The sequence below is a fragment of the Hyaena hyaena genome, unplaced genomic scaffold (genome assembly GCF_003009895.1).
Source record: "Hyaena hyaena isolate Hyena2069 unplaced genomic scaffold, ASM300989v1 scaffold_206, whole genome shotgun sequence".
Classification (NCBI taxonomy): domain Eukaryota; kingdom Metazoa; phylum Chordata; class Mammalia; order Carnivora; family Hyaenidae; genus Hyaena; species Hyaena hyaena.
Window position 1 is genome coordinate 2,100,843 of NW_024080840.1, and position 22,043 is coordinate 2,122,885.

At 46.5% G+C, this 22,043-nt stretch overlaps 1 protein-coding gene across 1 annotated transcript in view; it reads left to right on the forward strand.

Annotated features, from left to right (window-relative positions):
* The window catches only part of LOC120238456 (phosphoserine aminotransferase), a 30,758-nt gene extending 15,496 nt beyond the window's left edge, over positions 1-15,262 (forward strand). The window contains exons 7-9 of the mRNA XM_039242182.1: positions 3,891-4,019; positions 13,109-13,246; positions 14,126-15,262. Coding sequence (XP_039098113.1) covers positions 3,891-4,019; positions 13,109-13,246; positions 14,126-14,231 — 373 coding nt within the window. The 3' untranslated portion in view covers positions 14,232-15,262. The remainder of the gene's footprint in view (positions 1-3,890; positions 4,020-13,108; positions 13,247-14,125) is intronic.
* The last annotated feature ends 6,781 nt before the right edge of the window (positions 15,263-22,043 follow it).

Sequence of the window (22,043 nt, forward strand, 5' to 3'; positions counted from 1 at the left end):
ATGTGAGTGGAACTTTACCATATAGACTGTTCTGTGGATTTCTTTTTTCTACCCCACAGTCTGCCACGAACACTATGCTATGCAAGTGTTCTTTTCTTTGAAAACTTTGAATTGCTGTGTGGTATTCCACAGAGTGGATCTATTGTGATTTATTTAGTAACTTAACAGGCAAGCTTTGATAGTAAACTTACGCTGTGTGTCATTTTAGAAGTGAAGGCATGAATCAGGCACGCTAAATTGGTTGATGGGGAGAATGGAGACCAAGCACTTAGGGTGCCTGTAGTTTGAAGAGTTTGGAATGTGTGGGGGGTAGAAGCATGAGTTGATAATGAACTAGAAGCCACAGAGTGGTCTGCTTCATGCTGACACTTCACAGACGAGGCTCAGGGTGCCGGCTCTGGGACAGCTTGTAAAATGGAAGGACTTCCTGCCCATCGCCTGCTCAGGTCCCGTTAAAATAAGCACTGACTCTGAGCATGACAGCCACGGAGAGGGCAGTGTGTTGGTGCTGACAACTGGCTGGGACCGGGGACCTTGCTGCAGCCTTGGGTTTGAGTAGCGAGAAAGCAGCTAGGGAACTCTTCAATGAAAGAGCTGTAGGTGAAAGCGAAGCATGGCCTTGGAAGGGTACGGTCAGTGACTGGGCAGGAGTGGCTTTGCCTGGATCACGGGGCAGGGCGTGCTTCTGTGGTTCGTGGGGGAGGGAAGAATCGGGTTAAAAGGGAGTTCTAGAGCATGTCACTGAACAGGGGAGTGGGTGGGAAGTGTCACATCTGTGTGTTTTTTAATGTTTATTTTATTGTTTTTGAGAGAGAGCCAGCAGGGGAGGGGCAGAGACAGGAGGGGCCGGAGGATCCAAAGTGGGCTTTACGCTGACAGCAGCGAGCCCGACGTGGGGCTCGAACTCACCAAGTGTGAGATCATGACCTGAGCCAAAGTCGGATGCTCAACTGACTGAGCCACTCAAGTGCCCCATTTTTTTTTTTTCTTTTGAGAGAGAGAGAAAAAGCCCGAGCCGGGGAGGGCAGAGAGAGCAGCGTCCTGTCTGGGACACACACACGTCCACACAGTTGCACTGTGAAGCTGCTCTAGCAGCCGCTCTGGGCAGCTGTGTCTGAGGTTTGGTGCCAGCCTGGCTGCCCCACTAGCAGGTGAGGTAGTGGCCGAGGGTCCAGGAGCCCCTGCTAAACCAGATGCCTTGGTTACTGTGAACAGAGCTCAGGCTTAGGAGTCAGACCAGCCGGGGTTGTAATCCTGGCTTCCTCAGCCACTAAATGGGTGACATTAGCCAAATTAAGTTCCCCAAACCTCAGTTTCCTCATCCGTCAAATGGGTTGATGGGTAGCCCTGACCTCAGGATTATTGTGATCAAGAAAAGAAGGAACAACTAGCAGGCTGCCTGGCCCCATACCAGACGTTAGACAATACTTCTCCGCCTTTCTTCTTTCCCCTTTGTCCCTCTGCTTTCTGAATCTTTATCCACAGAGCTGCAGCGGAGGCTGTAACTTACTCAGGGGCTGTTCTCCATTCTCTCTTCCCTTTTGGCCGCTAGCTGCTTTCTCATTCCTCAAGCTGGGGAAGCTTCTGGAGAGGCTATTACATATTTTGGAGTGCAGGCTGCTCTGCCCATTGCTACTGAGCAGCCCAGCATTTGCTTCTGCTAACTTCTAGAGGTGGAAACAGCTGGGTCCTGTGCCTGCCAGGTTGAGACTGTCAGTGAGCCAGTTAGTGCCATAGGCTTCCTCTGGGACAAGCTTCTGGCCATTTGAATGCTTTCCAGATCCTGTGATCTCCCTCTTCAACCTGTCACGGTGGTAACAGACCCGTGGTGTTAATGAACGAGGCAGCTCTCGTCTAGGGGTAGCACCCCAGATCTGCTGGGCGTTGACTCCTGGCAACCTGGTTTGCACAGATCCCCGTAGGGGACCTTTGTTCTACTCCTGGACAGGGCATAGCCAGAACTGATCTTCAAGTTCCCAGCTCAAGTAGATGGTGTCTCTTCCCTTGGGGACCTGTGCTCCTGCCCCCCCACACTTTCAGTGAGGTGCACATGGAGCTGTTTGCTCCTTTTTCAGAGATGGGCTTGCAGGAGCCCCTGGGTGGCTCAGTTGGTTAAGCTCAGTCTGACTCTTGATTTCGGCTCAGGTCTTGATCTCACAGTTTGTGGAGTTAAAGTCCCAAATTGCAGAGCCTGCTTGGGATTCTCCCCCCCCCCCCCCCAATTCTCTACATCTCCTCTGCTTGGTGCACACACGCACTCTGTCCCTTTCAAAATAAATAAATAAAAAAAAAAAAGTGAGATGGGCTTTCAAAAGGCCATTGAGAAACCGTCCACTGTTCTTCAACATCGTATGTGTTCAGTGTAGTTTTGAGCACTTCGTAATGAAGATGCTGTTAACGACACTCCTGTGACCTACGTGCCACATGTCAGACCCTGCACTGAGCACCTCACCCGACCTGTCTCCTGCGGTCCCCTCGAGCCCCGAGGTCTCACAGTGGCAGAGCTGACATTCGGGCTCAGACAGGAAGACGGCCAGGCTGCAGGAGGGGCCGGGGCGCAGTGGCTCCTCCTGGGACCAGGGACACAAATCCCACCCCACTTGCTCTCTGTTTCTGATCCTTGCTGCCTTTTTTTTTTTTTTTTTTTTTTTAATATTTTTATTTATTTCTAGGAGAGAGAGAGACAGCGTGAGCAGGGGAGGGTCAGAGAGAGAGGGAGTCACAGACTGAAAGAGGCTCCAGGCTCCGAGCTGGCAGTCAGCACAGAGCCCGACGCGGGGCTCGAACCCACGAACCGCGAGCTCACGACCTAAGCGAAAGTCGGACGCTTGACCGACTGAGCCACCCAGGCGCCCCACTGATCCTTGCTTCTTTGTGCTGGAACATTGGCTTCTTTTTCTCAGACAAGTCTCTGTCACGTGTTCTTACTAGCGTCTCACACTTCCACCAGCACACAGGCCTGCCTCTGTCCTCACGCCCAGGTCAGAGAATCTCAGGGAGGGCTCTGATTGGCCCTGTTAGGTGCCCTGCCCACCTCTGACACCAGAGGGCGAGGGACCCTGCTGGATCTGCCCGTTGGGTGGGTGTGGGGTTAGGAGGATCGGGGCAGCTAAAATGCCAGCTGTCTACCGTAGGGTGAGGTGTCCCTTTTTCCAGATGGGAAAGCCGGGGTTTGGGTTCCCAAGGTGACTACTCCTGGGTAGTGTTTTTTTTGTGTTTTGTTTTTGTTAAAAAATTTTTTTAAATGTTTTTATTTCTAGGAGAGAGAGAGAGACAGTGTGAGCAGGGGAGGGTCAGAGACAGAGGGAGTCACAGACTGAAGCAAGCTCCAGGCTCTGAGCTGGCTGTCAGCACAGAGCCCGACGCGGGGCTCGAACCCACGAACCGCGAGATCATGACCTAAGTGAAAGTCGGACGCTTAACCGACTAAGCCACTCAGGCGCCCCATGTTTGTTTTTTTGTTTTGTTTTTTTTTTTTTTTTTTTTTACAAATAGTTTATTGTCAAGTTGGTTTCCATACCTGGGTAGTGTTCTTAATTAGTGGCAGCAGTGGGACCAGAGTCAAAACGGACTCGGAGCCCATGCTCCCATTACTGTACCCCACAGCTCCCTCCAGGTAGAGGGCTCCCTGTGAGGGCTCTGTGGTGGAGAAGGCGAACACTGCCTCAGGTCTTCCACAACCATACACTCCAAATCGTGGGCCCAGAGAAATAGAAAATAAAGGAGTGAATGGTACGAACTATGAAGTATGGGCTCTGAGGGTAGGAAATGAAGGGTTAACTGTGTGGGGGTGGGGAGGGTGCTTGCTGCAAAACATGGTTGGCTTAAATATCTTTCCACTTTTGCAGAGCTGAACTAGATGGATTTTTTTTTTTTAACCTTTATTTCAGCATCTATGTCATGGGCTTGGTCCTGGAGTGGATCAAGAATAATGGCGGTGCGGCTGCCATGGAGAACCTCAGCTCTGTCAAGTCGCAGATGATTTATAACATCATTGATAACTCACAAGGATTCTATGTGTAAGTTGACGGACTTTCTCTCGCATTTTGCCTCTTGTGAGTTTCTTTTCTTTAATTAATTATTACTTAAAATCTTTTATTTATTTTTGAGAGGATGCAAGCGGGGGAGGGGCAGAGAGGGGGCCACAGAAGGATCCGAAGTGGGCTCTGTGCTGACGGCAGTGAGCCCAATGTGGGGCTTGAACTCATGAACTGTGAGACCATAACCTGAGCCGGAGTCGGGTGCTCAGCCAACTGAACCACCCAGGCACCCCAAAGATTTTTATTTTTAAGTAGTCTCTACAACCCAGTGTGGGGCTCGAACCCACAAACCATGAGATCATGACCTGAGCCAAAGTCAGATGCTCAACCGACTAAGGCCCCTTGCTTCTTGTGAATTTTCAAAATTCTCATGTGTATATGTCACATGCCTTTGAGAAATGGATATGTTCCCCTTTCTTGATGCCGAAGTGCCAGTGAGCTGGGTGGCCTTGGGGCCTTGCAGTCGGAGGCAGGTGGGTTCTCTCGTTGTGCATCCCCACCTGTGGAATCCCAGGCTTAGGGGCCCGTTTTCCAGGCGGTGGTGATATTTCTCAAACCAGCGATCTCTCCCGGGGAAGAGTCTCAGTTCCTTGTGGGGTGGACTCCTCCTCCCCCTGTCTGCTGCCTTTGTGTGTCCCCTGGGAAAAGTCAGGCAGATTTGCTGGAAGCTCTCCCCTTTATGTAGGGATTCCACCAGAGGCCCTTGGTATAGACACCCATTCCTGGTCCCCTCAGCCAGGTCACCTACCTTTTTAGGGAAGTTCACGGCTTCTTTTATTATAGAAGAAGCCTTCCCATCTCAGGCCTGCAGTCTGTGAATGAGGAGACTTCTACTTAAACATTTTTATGACTTGGACGCCTGGGTGGACAGCTCAGAGCCCGGAACTGCTTCAGATTCTGTGTCTCCATCTCTCTCTGCCCCTCCCTCCCCAAATAAATAAACATTAAAAATTTTTTTTAAAAATTAAAAGAAAAAAGTGAAAAAACATCTTGGCGACCAATTGATTCATGAACGTGTGTTTACTACTGGACCTGCTCCCGTGAGGGGCAGAGAGAACGTACGGGCCTTGTATTTGTCTCCTAGGAGTGCTGGGGCGAAGATTCACTAACTCAGTGGTTGAATACCACGGAAATCCATTCTGCCTGTTCTGGAGGCCGGAGGTGCAGGATGTCAGCACCGCCTTGCTCCATCCAGGGGCTCCAGCCCGTTCTTCGTGGCTCCAGGCATTCCGTGGCCTGTGGCGCATCGCCCCAGTCTCTGACCTCACCTTTGCTGTGTGTCCTCACTTCTGGTTGCTGGATGTAGGGCCTACCCAGATAGTCAGGGATGGTTTCCCTGAGCTAGAGACCGTTAACGTAGTTACATCCTCAAAGACCCTGTTTCCAAGGGTTGGGACATGGTGCCCCTTTTTGGGGGGGCCACTATCCAGTCCCCTACTGCAGACCTCTCACCAGAATGCTGGATGTGAAGCGCCTAGTACAGTGCCTGGCACACAGGGAGCTTAACAGATGGTGTTTTCATTTGCATTTCCCACCCTTCCTCCTTCCAAGTGGCATACAGGTGTAGGAAACCTTATACTGTGTGAATGTACGTGCACACACATACGGGTATGTTTGTGTGTGCACATGTGTATGCATGTACATAAACACATACTCATTTACCAAGCCTGAGACCTCCTCCTTAGTGACTATTCTCTTTCAGGCTCCATGATAGTAACTGACTGATAGGAACTAGAGAATGTATACTCTTCTTTGAGAATTCAGTGTGCCACAAGGGATGCACAAAACAATATTTTAAGCCCAACTTTTAATACATCTTCATGCCCACCCATGGGTGATGGGCGGGGTGTAAAGGAGCATGCCACTGCTCCCTCTGTCCTTAAAATGCTTTTTGCCTGTTCCTGTGAGTTCTTGGTATGCAGTGAGCCTCTAGCCACAGGCCCTGGGGGAGTTGGGTTTGGATGGATGCCTTAGCCTCTAGGCTTCTCCCGGACGTGTGGTCTGGGGGGAGGTGTGCACACCATGCTTTCTGCCTGCTCTGGTTCCGTGCAACAGCCAAGTGCAGACCGGGGGCTTGGAGGATGGTCCTAGGAGTTCATAGCCAAGGGCTCATTGATAGATATTATAAGCTTAGAGCAGTAAGATGATACTGCTTTGCCTGGAGGTGTACGGGGGTTTGTGAATGAGCTTGATTGAGCCTTGGGCGTGGGTAGAGTTAGTCAGAGGAGGGCAAAAGTACTTTTAGGAATTTGTAGGAAAGCAGGGCACAGCCCCTGCGAAGGTACTGGGGAGAGAGTGCATTGTGTTTGGGGAGCAGAGTGGGGGTTGCCGAGAGGGGATGGTTGTGCTGGAATGACAAGGAAGGTCTGGAAAGGTCTGAAGACCTGTTTAGTCCAACTATTTAGTCTTCTGTTCAGCCATCCACACATCTACCCACCCACCCATCCATCATGACCCAAATACTCATCCGTCCATCCATCTGTTATCCATCCATCCATCCATCCATCCATCCATTGATCATCTATCTGCACACCTATCCGTCCATCCAGTAAGTGTTCCTGGGCTCACCTTGTTCTAGGCCCTGGGATGCCCAGAAGAATAAGATATCTTTCCAGACCCCACAGCGCTCAGAACCTGAATATGAGTGAAAGCACTTGGCGGTTGTGGAGAGGAGACCAAATTTTCTGTTAGCTTTTGGCTCCATTTATTTCTCAGGAGATACATAGGTACAAAATGGGAGGACAGAAAGAATGATAATGCCTCTGGAAAAATCCAGAGAATTAGAAGCAAAATAAGGCGTAGGAGAGAACCACTGAGAAACCCCCAAATTCCTTTTTCCCCCAAGGTCCTTAAACTCCAAGTGCCCAGCCTGGCATTTCCCAGAAGGCAGCCTGCTGACGCCGACTTAGCAGGCGGGTTGTCCGCTGGGGAATCTGGTCACTTTCCCACCTAACACTTCTCATGTACTTATGCACAGCCTTGACCCAGAATTTTCATCTTCTTCAGAGAAAACCTCTTTCTGGGAACTTGCAGCCACCCTGGGCTCCCTGCCCAGAAAATGTCACCCCGGCCCCTGACCTTCCTGTGGGAGCCTGTTACTGGAGTCAGGCGGCCTTTCGCTTGTATCCCACTCAGCACTTACAGCGGGTGCTTACTACCTCTTCCTGTACTCACTTGGATTTTCAGGAACAACTTCGCTTTTCTTTCCAACTACAGAAATATGGCCCCAGAGGGAGGTAAGCAGTTTTAAAGAAGAATACCGAATAACCTAGAATTAAAATTTGCCATTTACCACTACCCCTTGCTCCTTATTTTTGTGCCCCTGTCCTCTTTGGTTTCTCCCAACTTATAAGGCAGCCCATTACTGAACACGGTTCTGGGCAGTTTCTAGCGGGTTGCGACAGCTCTGCCAGTCAGCCTGGCATGGACTCCGAGACTAGAAAAGTCAGCTGTTGAAGTTCCTGGAGTTCATTCCATAGCCTAACCATCCATGTGGTGCCGGTTGACCCTGACTTGAGCCCACATGAACAGTGAACCCCCTCTTTTCCACATATTAGCAAGTGACCTAACTGCTCCAGACTCTATGTTTCTTTATCTGTACAGCGTGTGTAATGATGGTATACTTTTTTTTAAAGTTTATTTATTTATTTTGAGAGAGACAGAGATAGCACAAGTGGGGGAGGGGCAGAGAGAGCAGCAGAGAGAGAGAATGCCAAGCAGGCTCCACAGTGTCAGCACAGAACCTGACACGGGGTTCGAACTCTCGAAACCATGAGATCATGAGCTGAGCCCAAATCAAGAGTTGGTCGCTTAACCAACTGAGTCTTCCAAGTGCCCTGATGGTACATACTTCCCAAGGCTCTTGTGAGTAGTAAATGAAAATCTGTGTGAATAAAGAATATATAACAAGGGTTCAGAAGAAGGGCTCTAGTGTAGGTTACCTTGTATAAAGCCCTGGAAGAAGTACTTGGCACCTAGGGAACATTCCTTAAGAGTTAGTTCCTGAGGCACCTGGGTGGCTCATTGGTTAAGCGTCCAACTTCGGCTCGGGTCATGATCTCACGGTTCATGAGTTTGAGCTCCGCGTCAGGCTCTGTGCTGACAGCTCAGAGCCTGGAACCTGCTTCAGATTCTGTGTCTCTCCCTCTCTTCTGCCTCTCCCCTGCTCACCCTGTCTCTCTCTCAGAAATAAATAAAACATTAAAAAAGAATGTTTTATGATCTCATGAACCCACAAATCGTGAGATCATGACCTAAGCCAAAGTCGGACGCTTAACTGACTGAGCCACCCAGGCTCCCCAAACATAAAAAAGAAAATAAAAAAATACAGGAGAGAGTTTCTTTTAAGTGTAAGGAGTGCAGAAGGCCTTTCTAAACAAGCCACAAAACTCAGAAGCCATGAAGTAAAAGACATGTCTAAATATGTGAAAATCTTAAAAATTTACATAGCTTACGACATCACAATAGAATGAAAACAAAAACAACAGACGTGAGAAAAGTTTTGTAGTAGCAAAAAGTATAGATGACTGTCCTTGGCAAGAGCCCACAAATGGAGAAGGATAACCAAATACAAACGGAGCGGTTGCTAATGGTGTGAGCCAACGACCCAGAAGAAACCCAGCTGGCTAACAGGCAATGCCAACTTCTTCGAGAAATGCAGATTAGAACCAGGAGATTTTTCCCCTGCTGAGCAGCAGAAATTAAAGATTGATAACGTAGGGCAAGGGAATGCACTTGGTGTGTCAAGTATAAATTTGGATGCTTTCGGAGTGAAGTTTGCAGCACCCATCAAGATTCAAAACTCTTGCTCTCTGACCAAGGATTTTTACTTCTAAGTAGATGCCTGTGTCATATCTCTTTGTGGATACAGAGGGGTGTGCCTAATTTGGTACCTGGGAGCCTGGTGCTGTTGGGTGAAGATCTGCAGACAACCAGGATCCCCATCAGGAGGGGTCTGATGGAAGAAGTTAGGATCCATCCCAGTGGGGTAACGTGTCCAGTGAGAAGGGTCAGGGAGGTCTGTGAGAACATACATGGGAGGCTGGCCACGTTGTCATTGGGATAGAAGGAAAATTTAAGTATAGGAAAGGGTGATGCTTGTATTATTTCATTTATAAAACCACAACGTGTATATTTGTAAATGTTGCGTATGTGTATATACACAGATGTGAACATACACATATGTGCCTACACCCACAGTTGCAAGTTTAAAAAGATGCTGAGGAATGCACACCAGGTTACTGATGGGAGCCACCTCTGGGAAGGGGATGGTAGATCTGTGTATTTTTACTCTAGATTTTCATAAATTGTATAGAAATTTAAAATTAAAGCGATGTGAGAGAGAGAGGGGAGGATGGTAGAGAGAGAAAGAGAGAGCATGACTGGGGCAGAGGCTGAGAGGGAGAGAGAGAATCCTAAACTGACATGCTGTCAGTGCAGAGCCGAGATTGGGTCTCGATCCCACCAACTGGGAGATCATGAACTGAGCTGAAATCAAGAGTCGGAACGCTTCACTGATTGAGCCACCCAGGCGCCCCTAAGGCTAATTTCATTTAAAAAATTCGGCAGTAAAGAGAGGCCTTGTGATGGTATTTTGCGGGCTTCTCTCCGGCCAGGCGCATTCTTTTCTGCGTCCCCTGCGCTTCTCAGCTGGCCTTCTAGAAGGACATTGCTGAAGCTAATGCCCTGCGTCGTGCCAACCCTCACCCATCTGTGAGGTTGGTGATCGCTGAGGCAGTGCCTTTGCCCCACGCAGCCCTCTCTGGAACCTTGAGAAGTCCCTGCGTTCCTCAGGGAGCGTTCTGGAACACCAATCCCAGAGACCCAGAGGGTTTCTCAGCCACATGCATTTGAGGAAAACTGTGTCTTTGTAGGAATTCATCATGCAGGGAGTTTAAAATTCATATGAAACCCATCACAGGCTCCAGGAAGTTCAGTAGGAGACAAGACACCAGTTTAACCCTGTGAACCCAGGATTTCCTGTTTATCAGGCCATGGAACTGCTTCTTCAGTAATCCCTCCCATCTCTGCTTTTACCATAGACGTAGTGGGAAGCAGTTTCCCCTTAAATTTTTGTAGTCCTGGGATTACCTGGCTGGTTACACGCTGCTTACCAGGACCCACCGTAGCTCCCTTAGCCTTGGCACCTTCTGCCAGCTTCCAAAATGCACTAGTAACTACCCAGGTCACACACGGGAGAGCAGTGGCCAAGTGCAGCCCACAACAGTGCTTTGTACAGCTCACAGAGCGTTTATTTGGTTTTGTTTTAAGTAAGTTTATTTACCATTTTAGACAGGAGAGAGCATGAGCGGGGAGGGGCAGGGAAAGGGAGAATCTCAGGCAGCCTCTGTGTCACCAGCGAGGAGCCCACACGGAGCTCGAACTCCTAAAACTGCGAGATCATGACTTGAGCCAAAATCAAGAGTCAGACACGCGAGGGCGACTGAGCCACCCAGGTGCCCCTTGCAGAGCGCTTAAAACGCAACTGAAGCCAATATTGGAATATGGGAAAAGCATTAACAATTCAGATTTCTTTCAAAAAAAATTTTTTTTTAATGTTTATTTATTTTTGAGAGAGAGACAAGGTGTGATCGAGGGAGGGGCAAGAGAGAGAGAGAGACACAGAATCTGAAGCAGGCTCCAGTCTCTGAGCTGTCCGCATAGAACCTGACACAGGGCTTGAACCCATGAACCATGAGATCGTGACCTGAGCTGAAGTCGGACGCTCAACCGACTGAGCCACCTAGGTGCCCCTAAAAATCCAGATTTCTTATTTCATAATCCATGTGTCCCTGACAGTGGAGTGGGGCTGGGAGGGAGACTTCAGTCGGGAGGGCCATGTGTTTCAAGAAAAAGGAGCATGTTTCCCCAGGGAGGTGAAGAACGGGGCAGTCACATTTGTTAGGTAACAAAGGGGGTTTGTGCTGAGTGTGGCTCCCCGGACCTGTTCTCATTTTTATGACAGCTGGGCCCCAGTGGGCATTTGAGTTTGTCCCCCATGCTTGAGGCTCCCCAGTGCCCTTGCATAGTCACAGGCCCTCATTCTTCTGAGCAGGAAACCTCTTTGTAAGAACTTTCTAGCAGGTCTCTCCAGCTTCTGGTGTTCCCACTCTCCATTCCGCTCTGCGTGCTGTTGTTCTTGTTAATTCCCTACGCAGCCATCTCACCAGAAGGGGAGCAGTGGATCCCCTTTAATCTTTGTCTCCCTTCTTGAGCTTTATGCCAGGGCCCCTCCTGGGCACGAGGGAACTACCTGTGTGCCGGTGCATGGCTCTCCGGCTCCTGTCTGCTTTCACGATAGGATGGGGTGAATTCAGGGTGGGGGTGAACTGTAAATAAGATATTTCATTCTTCCTCCTTTTAATTTTTTTTTCTTAAATTAGACATGCTTTTTGCAATAATTGGGCCCTCCTGTCAGGAGCCTGAGGCAGCAGAATATCAAGAGGGTAGCCAATGAATTTTTAATTTAAATGTCAGCCATGAAACCTACCACCTAGTGAAAGGGGGGTGCGCGAATTCGGGCTCAAAGCCTATTACTGGATATTTGGTTTCCCTCCTTGGCGTCTCTTCTGCCTGTAGGTGTCTACTTAACTCTTATTAACTCTAGCAGGAATTATGTATGTGCCCTTAGGGGAGAGCATAACTTTTAGTGGGGGCTTCCTCACACTGCTTTTATTTGCTGTTTAATTTTAATGAATCACACCCTGTGGAAGTGTAAGAATAAAACAGGATGAGCTTGAAGGTGGAGAAAGGGTTGTTATTGTATTTTACTCTCCTTTTATTTCGGATTTAGATGTCAGCTCTTCCATTTGTCTGCTTTGATTGTCAATGGGACGTAATCTTGGCTGCTTATTTTTCAAATCGGGAACTGAAGTCAAAATTCTAACCTTTCCTCGGTAAAAATTCACACATCATTCATTTTTGAGAGTTTGTATGAGCCTTGAGCAAGGTGCTGGTAACAAAAAGAAGACTTTGTTGAATTTAACCGATACTTAGATGGTTTAATATGTTCCAGACACCATTTTGAATGGTATCCGTTATCTGTTTTGGCATCACAGAACAGGCAAGATAGTTGTTAAAGTAACGGCCATTTTCTTTGCTCATGACTGGGTCAGTAGGTTGGGCTGGGCTTAGCTGGGTGGTTCTTTGGCCGCTCTCACCTGGGTTGTTTATTCAGTCAAGGTCATCTGCTCATTCACCTGGAGCCAGTGGTGTACAATGACCTCACTCACACATCTGGGAGTTGGTGCTGGCCGTCGCCCGGGCCTCTTTCCAGCAAGCTAGCTCAGGCTTGCTAATATGGCGGCCATGTTTTAGGAGGACAGCTATAGAGGCCGTATTCCCCTTGAGGCTTAGGCTTGCAAGTCGCATAGCAACACTTCCGTTGCAGTCTCTTGGTCAAAGCAAGTCACAAGGTTCAAAAGGTGTGGAGAGCCAGACCCCGTTTCTTGTTGGAGAGCTCTAGAGAATTCGTGGCCATTTAAAAACATACCACAAGATACGACAAAAACTCCCTATAATTCGTGGCTCACTTAATCCTCACGTCAGCCATAGAAGGTACGTTCCTTTATTCTTCCCACTATTGAATGGATGAGGAAAGTGAGGCACAACAGAGAGGTTTAGTAACTTGCTCAAGGTCACACAACTTGGGACAATCAGTGTGACAAATGCTTTGAAAGCTGCTCATTATTAAGTCTTTCAGCCACTATTAGGACCGACATTTTTTTCTCTCTAGCCTTGTAGAGAAAGAATGTCACTCACGTTGTGGCAGCCAGATATGGGGAGCTTCGCGTGTGTTGTCACTGAACTATCACAGCTAGTCTGCAATGGAGGTGTTATTTCCATTATTTAGGTGAGGAAACTGAGGCCCATGGAAATTAAGTACAAGTCGTAGAACTCACTGTTCCATATGCAAGAGTGGTCTCCTTAAGTAAAAATCAGAAATGTCCTGGGGCAGACTTTTTAAATCTATTTGTAAGGACAAAATGTTTAAAAACAGTTTTGCTGTTGATTTGTCAATGGCTGTCACAGTTTGGAAAAGTAGCTGGAATAATAAACATGTTTTTCAGATGTCCGGTGGAGCCCCAGAATAGAAGCAAGATGAATATTCCATTCCGCATTGGCAACGCCAAAGGAGATGATGCTTTAGAAAAACGATTTCTTGATAAAGCTCTTGAACTCAATATGATCTCCTTGAAAGGGCATAGGTGAGTACGCACCCAGTTCGGAAGCTCGGGTCACGGGGGAAATCCTCCTTTTTTTTCATTTTTTGGATTTTTTTTTTTTTTTTGGAAAATTTTTATTTACTTCGTTTTCAAAGTTTATTCATTTATTATTTCTGAGAGAGAGAGGGGGAGACACAGGATCCAAAGCAGGCTCCAGGCTCCGAGCTGTCAGCACAGAGCCTGATGTGGGGCTCGAACTCACGAACCGTGAGATCATGACCTGAGCCGAAGTCGGACACTTAACTGACTGAGCCACCCAGGAGCCCCATAGATTTTATTTTTAAGTGATCTCCACCCCCCCACAGGGCTCGAGCTCACAATGCTGAGATCAAGAGTCACATGCTCTACCGGCTGAGCCTGCCGGGAGCCCCTCTCCTTACTTTATAGAACCCTTAGCATGATTCCCCGGCACAGGCTTTTGTCAAAGTTACCTTGAAAATCTCTCAAATGACACATGTCACGGAGGTTGCCATCTTGTGCCTGGTGAGAAAGGATCTCTTGCTCCCGCTGGATGTCAGAAGGTTAATCCTGCGTGCTCTATGACAAGATGCGTCCTCGCCACACGAGAGGGGAGACATCTGTCCTGCAGTGGTTGACACCCCCCTCCTCCTGTGCACAGGTGCATGGAGAGCTGAGTAATCTAGGCTATGATGGCCGCTCACTATATTTGGGAGAATTTCCTAATGATCAGAGGTTTGAAGCTGCCGGCCACCTGTGGGGTTTTCAGGGGACAGGTCGGGCCTGCTGGCCTCGGGTGCTGGCTCTCTCTCAGGAGCGGGTGACTGGAAACCAGAAAGACGGTTGTCTGGATGCTAAATTAGATGCTTTTGTTCCTCATGGCGGCATCTTTGGTCCCTCTAGGTCCGTGGGAGGCATCCGGGCTTCCCTGTATAACGCCATCACGATTGAGGACGTTCAGAAGCTGGCCGCCTTCATGAAGAACTTTTTGGAGATGCACCAGCTATGAACACATCTTAACCAGTGTCTACTCTGCCCTTGAACGGCGCACAAAATTTAAAGTAACTCGGTAGTGACAACAGAAACCTATCAAACAAAACGGTATTTTTCTCGAGCAGACGTGCTTATTATAGATCTCGGTTTTTAAAGGACAGCAGCAAAATGTCCACAGCTCTGCAAAGCTGGTGGGACTTAACGGCCGCCATCTTAATTCTACTTGAACTGGAAGCATTTTAAAAACCTTTAGCTTTCCTAGTCAGTTCCAGCTAATACTGTCTTTGCTGCTGTTTTTTTCTGGCTAGATCTCAGTATTCAAACTGGCCTGTGGACTCAGTTATGCAAATTGAGGTTACTTCTTTTTGGAAACACAAAAACGCAGCATGGAGGCTGGGTGGGGACTTCTAGGTGCTGAATGTTGATCCTTTACAGAATGACACGGTGGGGTGGCCTGGGTTCTGCACCTGTTACTTCCAAGTCTACACTGACCAGGTAGTGAGTGTTTAGAGGTTCTGGGCTAAAAGGCAAACTGGGGATCTTTATACTGTTACTCTTGTAAAGAGATAAAAGTGACATACTGTGTGTTTCTACAGCAGGGTGTGTTTTTCATACCCAATAGTTTATATCTCTTTGCAATATTTTTCTAATAATATGGTTCCTGGTGATGCATAGAGAATTTGTTAGAATCCTTGACCTCGCGTAGTATGCGTTACGCTTGCAACGGTGTGTCCCTCCCCTCTCTCTTCCCTTTTAAAAAAAACTGCTTCGCAAGATTTCGAAGTTCCCTTTTACGTTCCTTTAAGTGGGGAGAAGAGAAGGTCGTTTGGTTGCTTTGCTCTTTATTTTTCAGTGAGGCTGTTAAATTAAAGTTCTGTTAAACCCCCTTCTCCTTTGTTCACTTGACAATTCTCTTTAGGGTATTGGACCAGTGATGCTGTGAGTTCCGAAAGTTATGTGCTGAAGAGTCTTTTCCCCTGTTGTTTATCTGTTGTCAGTATTTTCTCATGACTGTGTGGAGGACATTAAAGTCTTAAAACACCGAAACCTTTGTCAATGAATTTCTTTACCTGCTTTTTATTTATTGATTTTTTTAATGTAATCGCTACACTCAGCTTGGGGCTCGAACTTCCAACCCAGAGAGCCAGCCAGACTCCCCCACTTTTTTTTTTTTAATGTTTTTATTTATTTCTAGGAAAGAGAGAGAGAGAGACAGCGTGAGCAGGGGAGGGTCAGAGAGAGAGGGAGTCATAGACTCTGAAACAGTCTCCAGGCTCTGAGCTGGCGGTCAGCACAGAGCCCGACGGGGGGCTTGAACCCACGAACCGCGAGATCATGACCTAAGCAAAAGTCGGACGCTTAACCGACTAAGCCACCCAGGTGCCCCCAGATTCCCCCACTTTACCTGCTTTTTAGGTGCATTGTTCTGTTAAAGAATTTATGATGGAAAACCTTTAGTCTGAAAGTAGCATCGGATAAAGGTAATTTAGTTCCACCAAAGGTAGGTGTAAGATCCTTTTTTTTTTTTTTTTAATGATTCTGTGCCCTGTGGTGGCTTTCCATTGGCTTCTGGAATGGACGTTGTCAGGAATCCACCTTCAAGCACAGCTCATGGTATAAAGGTCTATGAACTCTGTCGCTTGGAGGCCGGAAACATGCCAGCAGGACAGTGCTGAGCGATCTGTTTCGTTGGCCTGTGTAGTAGGGACTCCTAATCTCTTATCCCAGCTCTGCACCAATCATTTGGGTCACTTGGGTTCCCTGGTCAGGGCTGCGCTTCCCTTGTCTTCGTTCCTGCAGCTGTAAAAAGGATTGAAATAACTCCCTGCGCGTCCCAGAGGTGTTTGAGAGCTTAAAAAGAGCTCAGTGCAGGATATGAATAATAGCTATAACAGATGTTTAAAGAGTGAGAACCAGCCAGTCCGTGGAGTCCGCCCAAGCGTTCACATGGAATAGTGCTCAGTCTGCCGCACCGTTTTCACACTTTGATGATGGTGGTAAATCCCTGTGGTTCGTACCAACCCTGAGTCTCACATTGCCGTTTCCTTTTTTTTTTAATGTTTATTTCTTGAGAGAGTGCGCGCGGGGGAGGGGCAGAGGAGAAGAAGACAGAAGATCCAAAGTGGGTTCTGCACCAACATGTTGACAGCAGAGAGCCCAGTGTGGGGCTTGAACTCACGAACCGCGAGACTGCAAAGAGTCCCCCAGGTGCCCCTTAAATGACCACTTCTATCCATTCCTATTGCCCCGGCCTGCTCTAATGCCTGCCCTTGGCGGATTATTTCTGCAGCCTACGCTCTCCCGGTCCCCACCTCTGCACAGCCAGCTGGAGGATTACGTCCCCCTCACATTCCTTGATACGGAAATAACCCAGGGTTCTCAGTCTGGTGTCACAGCTATGCAGCATGTAGCCTGGCCTGGTCTTTCTTAGAATTACGGTTTTTAGAATGGTCCGTGCATTCGCCCATGCTGTGACACATACGCAATGGCCTGGAGTTCGAGCCTTATTTGTGCCTCCTTTGGAACAATGCTCCTTTGTTCTTATAAGGGTGGCCCTTCACCCTGCAGTCTCTACTGAGGCATCTGCTTATCTGCCTTTCCCCTTAGGGTGCTATGGAAGGAGCCCCAACTCTCCACTTCCAGCACTGGCCTCCTTCCTCTTAGGAGGTGCTGGACACTGCTCTGTGTAAGGAATGAAAAGTCTTAAAGAAGGTCATGTTGGTCTTCCTGAGTTTTGCAGACTGACTTGGAGTAAAGGCAAAGGTACAATCTTGCATATATGGATTTTTTCTTCAAGTTTAGTATACAATATAATTTCATTTTCCACTAGACTGATCCAATAGGTAGGACTCTGTGGTTGAAGGGGGAAATTTAAAATCTTGGAGGGCTCCCAGACTCATCCTTTTTTTTTTTCCTGAGAGAGAGAGAGAGAGAGACAGAAAGCGTGAGCAGGGGAGGGTCAGAGAGAGAGAGGGAGTCACAGACTCTGAAACAGGCTCCAGGCTCTGAGCTGGCAGTCAGCACAGAGCCCGATGCGGGGCTTGAACCCACAAACCGCGAGATCATAACCTGAGCCAAAGTCAGACACTTAACTGACTGAGCCATCCAGGTGCACCAAGACTCATCCTTATAAATCTGTGAACGCGTTTGGGAAAGGGTCCCCACGGCATTTGTACGCGTGCAAAGGGTAGCGACTTGTTGGGACTCAGATCGCTGGGAGATGTTCGTCCAGGGAAAACCTTGATCTTTGTACGTCTCAGGTGAATGAACTGGTGCTAACCTGATGAGCACAGGGAGAGAGATGGAAGGGGAGAGAAGGATGCAGGCTCCTGGGGCACCAGGCCACAGGAGCCAGAACCGGCTGGTCTTTTCTCTAAGACTAAACGCAAAGCAGATAAAACAAATGTCTTTTAGCCCTTGGGGAATCTGTACGGCATGGCCTCACCTTCCTCCGGATACTCCAAATTCTACTTGCTCCAAACTGAACTTGAAGCTTTGTTTTTCTCCTTCAAAATTCCTGCCAATACGTCAGTCATTCTAATGCCATTTGAGTGAGAAGATCCAAAATTGTTTCCATGTCACCTCCACACACCGTTTGGTCCCCAACACTGTGGGTTCTGTTCTTTGCGCAAGAAACAAAATTTGTGTTCTGTGTGTAGGTCTTCGTTCCTCCACTACTATTATGTTTATCTAAAGATCCAATGCTGCTTCATCCCAATTTAGCTGACCCTGGAAGGTTTGATAAGCCCTTTGGTGAACTATGTGACGTAACAAATAATTATTCTTTTTTCCCCTATTTGGAGGTGAAAGAGCCATTAAGACCCATGAAATGGACAAGACCCACTGATAGATTAGATGTTCATTTCTGCCGAAGGCATTAGCTGGCCTGGCCTTGTATCACTTCATGATTAATGTTTGTTGTAACGAGTCCTTTGGAAGGAACATAAAATGAGGAAGAATTTTCTCACACTTGATCAGAAAGAACATAATTAAGAAGTGAAATGCTACTGGGTTTGGGAAGAAATCAATCACTTTAATTGGAAAGAAGATTCCTTGCCTCTGTTGGTAATTGGACTCTTGGTAATTTAGAATCGGAATCCATGACAGTTTGTGATAAATTGGCTCCTTTTGGGCCTAAAGAAGGTAAGAAGTTCTAATTACCTCCGGATTATTCCAGAGTGGATGGAAAAGCTTGATCAAAGAGATTTGGGGGAAGAGGTAGAAAAGCCAGCAGTGAGCAAAGGTTTATTGAATTTGTTTTTAAGAGGGTAAAGGATAAGATAGTTTATTTGATGTGACAAAAACAACAGCATGGTATTTGTGGAATTTGACATCCCAGAGATGTAAATTGGATTTTCTAGAAAAATGGGTAACTGGGCATATTAGAAAAACTATGTGTACAAAAGTTCTGCAATCAGGTTATAGTAATTAGTGCATGAGAATATTGACAGCCTTGGGTCCCACTGGCCCCAAGTATAGAATTTGTACTTTGAGTGTTTAAACATGTAAGTAATCAGCACTAAGTTTAAGGAAAGTCCCATGCATTTTATTCAAATGACACATAGTTTATGTTAATAGAAATGTAGAAAGGGCCATAATTCATGACACTGCTGACCTAGTCGCTGTGGGTGTCGTATCGTTTCTATACAGATTGCCTAATGGTGCCTGAAAAGTAGGCTGGATTTTAGGGTGATGCACTGGGTGATGAATTTATTTTGACTTTGGTGATTTATTGTATATATCTATATAGTTGTAAATGTATAGGTGTAGATAGGTATAATTTCTAACACAGCGAAGATGCAAGATTAGTACAAAGAACTCTTGTTACTTAGATTTATCAATTATTAACAGCTTCATTTGCTTTGGCACCCACTCTTTCTCCATGTATACATTTTTCCCCCTGAACCATTTGAGGATAAGCTGGAGACATTGTGCCCCTTTACCTCCACATGGTGATGATTTCCCTTTTTTAATATAATTTATTTATTTTTTAATTTCCATCCAAGTTAGTTAGCATATAGCGCAACAATGATTTCAGGAGTAGATTCCTTAATGGTCCTTGCCCATTAGCCCATCCCCCCCACAGCCCCTTCAGCAACCCTCTGTTTGTTCTCCATATTTAAGAGTGTCTTATGTTTTGTCTCCCTCCCTGATTTTATATTGCTTTTGCTTCCCTTCCATTATGTTCATCTGTTTTGTATCTTAAAGTTCTCATGTGAGTGAAGTCCTATGATAGTTGTCTTTCTCTATTTCACTTACCATGATACCTTCTAGTTCCATCCATGTAGCTGCAAATGGCAAGATTTCATTCTTTTTCATTGCCAAGTAATACTTCATTGTGTATATATATCGCATCTTCTTTATCCATTCACCCATCGATGGACATTTGGGCTCTTTCCATACTTTGGCTCTTGTCGATAGTGCTGCTATAAACATTGGGGTGCTTGTGCGCCTTAGAAACAGCACACCTGTATCCCTTGGATAAATCAGATGGTGGTGATTTCTTAAGAACAGCAACATTCTCCTCTATAAGCACAGCACGATGATCTAAGTCAGAAATGTAACATTGATACTGTTGGCTCATCTACAGTCCATATTCAAATTTTGCCAATTATTCTGGTCCCATTCTTCATAGCTATTTCTTTTAGCCTAAGAACAAGTCCCCAGTCATGCATTGTACTTAGTTCTCATGTCTGTTTCAGTTAAATATGAAACGGTTCTTGGGGCTCTTTGTTCTTCACGCTATTGAGTGTGGAGAGCGTAAGCGGCAGGCAGTGTGAAATGATGGTGTCAGCTTGAGCTTGTCCTGTTTCCTCGTGATTGTTTTGGCAGAAGTGATACAATGTCCTCCGTGTGTCCTTGCCAGAGGCACCTGCTGTCTGTCTGCCTCACTGGTGTCTTGCTTCAGGTGGTGCCCATGAAGTTTCTCCGCTGCCAAGTTATTATTTGTCCCTTTGTAGTTAATAAGTAGTTTGTGGAGAGATATTTTGACTATTCTGCCCTTCATGATGGAAAAGGTAAAGTGATTTATTGCTGATTTTCCACCAGTTTTTTACGATCTACTCGTCTCTCTCGCAAAGGGAAAAAAAAACCCCAAAAAGCAAAAAACAAAAAAACTAAAATATAAGCAAAGGTGTGTAAAAAAAAGTACATTGGGAAGTCAAAAGCCAACAGCTGGGGATATATGCCCCAGGAGCCCTGACAGTAACAAATGTATTTTGGGAACGTGACTAGTATGGGTAAGTGTGCTTTTGGGGAACCGGGAGGAAGGGGTAAAAAAAATCTCCTGATCAGGATATAGGGGCCAACTTGTGGAATTTTACTTCCCTGTCCAGTCAAGTTTGTTAATTTCTCAATGTTCCTAGACATACAGCACTTGGACAACACAGACCTTTAACAGCCAGATCGTGAACCACACAGCCTGATTACACTTTGAAAGATATCATATAACAACCTAAAGTTAAGGTTGCTTCTGATGTTTCTGGCCTAGCAGAAGAGCCCACAAGAGAAAAATAAAATCTTGGCCTCCATCCAGTCAGGTAAAAAGCCGGAAGCATCTTAAATGCCTGAGAAATAAAACTTGAAGCTGAAATGTAAGAAACTTAAGAGGTTATAGGTCATTCTGGGGGGTAAAATAATGATCTTACTCAGCAGAGTAGAAGGCCACTGCTGGCTAAATAGTTTTTCCTGCTCCCTTCCCCCACTTTAACACACTTTCTTGGGGCACCTGGGTGGCTCAGTCGGTTAAGCGTCAACTTTGGCTCAGGTCATGATCTCACGGTTCGTGGGTTCGAGCCCCGGGTCAGGCTCTGTGCAGCACAGAGCCTGGAGCCTTCTTCAGATTCTGTGTCTCCTTCTCTCTCTGACCCTCCCCTGCTCATGCTGTCTGTCTCTCTCTCAGGAATAAATAAAAACATTTAAAAAAAATTAACGCACTTTCTTTAGGGTGAAAGTCCAGGGGTTGAAGCAGAAATCCTCAGGAGTTCTTCGGAAATGACAGGTAAGCAGGTTAATAACATCAGGCAGCAACAATTTCTGCTATAAAATACACTGGGGGAAGATTTCTGAATTTTTGATGCATTTAAATCTAGGGCAAGGTACCTGGGTGGCTCATTTGGTTAAGCATCCAATTCTTGGTTTCATCTGAGGTCATAATCTCATTGTTCATGAGTTCGAGCCCTACATTGGGCTCTATGCTGATAGCTTGTGTCTGCTTGGGATTCTCTCTCTCCCTTTATCTGCCCCTCCCCTACTTGCACTCTCTCATACAATAAATAGCTTTAAAAAAAATAATAAGTCTAGGGTAATATTACACATTTTCTAAAGAAATATGCTCACATTACGGCTCCAGCTGACTATCACCCACTCATTTCCCCCATTAAGCCGTTTTGAATCTCCAGGTAGCACATTGGTCAGCCAATATGTGATTCAGTGTCTTCCATGAGCAAAGTTATTGCAGATATGGGGGCAAGGAAAATAATCAAGGTATTATATCATTTAGGATTTTGTTGGTCACAATAGAGAGAAAACTTGATCTAAACTGGCAAAAAACAAACAAACAAACAAAAAAAAACCCCAATAACAACTAGGGAAGGAATCCATTGGTTAATATAACTGAAACATTCAAGGGCAGGCCTCATCCAGATCTGGTTTGCTCCAGAGGCCCATGAGGTGTAGACTTTGGGTTCACCTTTCTAGGACCTTTGGACCTTCCTGCTTTTTAAAAGAAAAATTTTTTAATGTTTCTTTACTTTTATTTTTATTTTTTAAAAATATTTTTATTTATTTCTAGGAGAGAGAGAGAGACAGCGTGAGCAGGGGAGGGTCA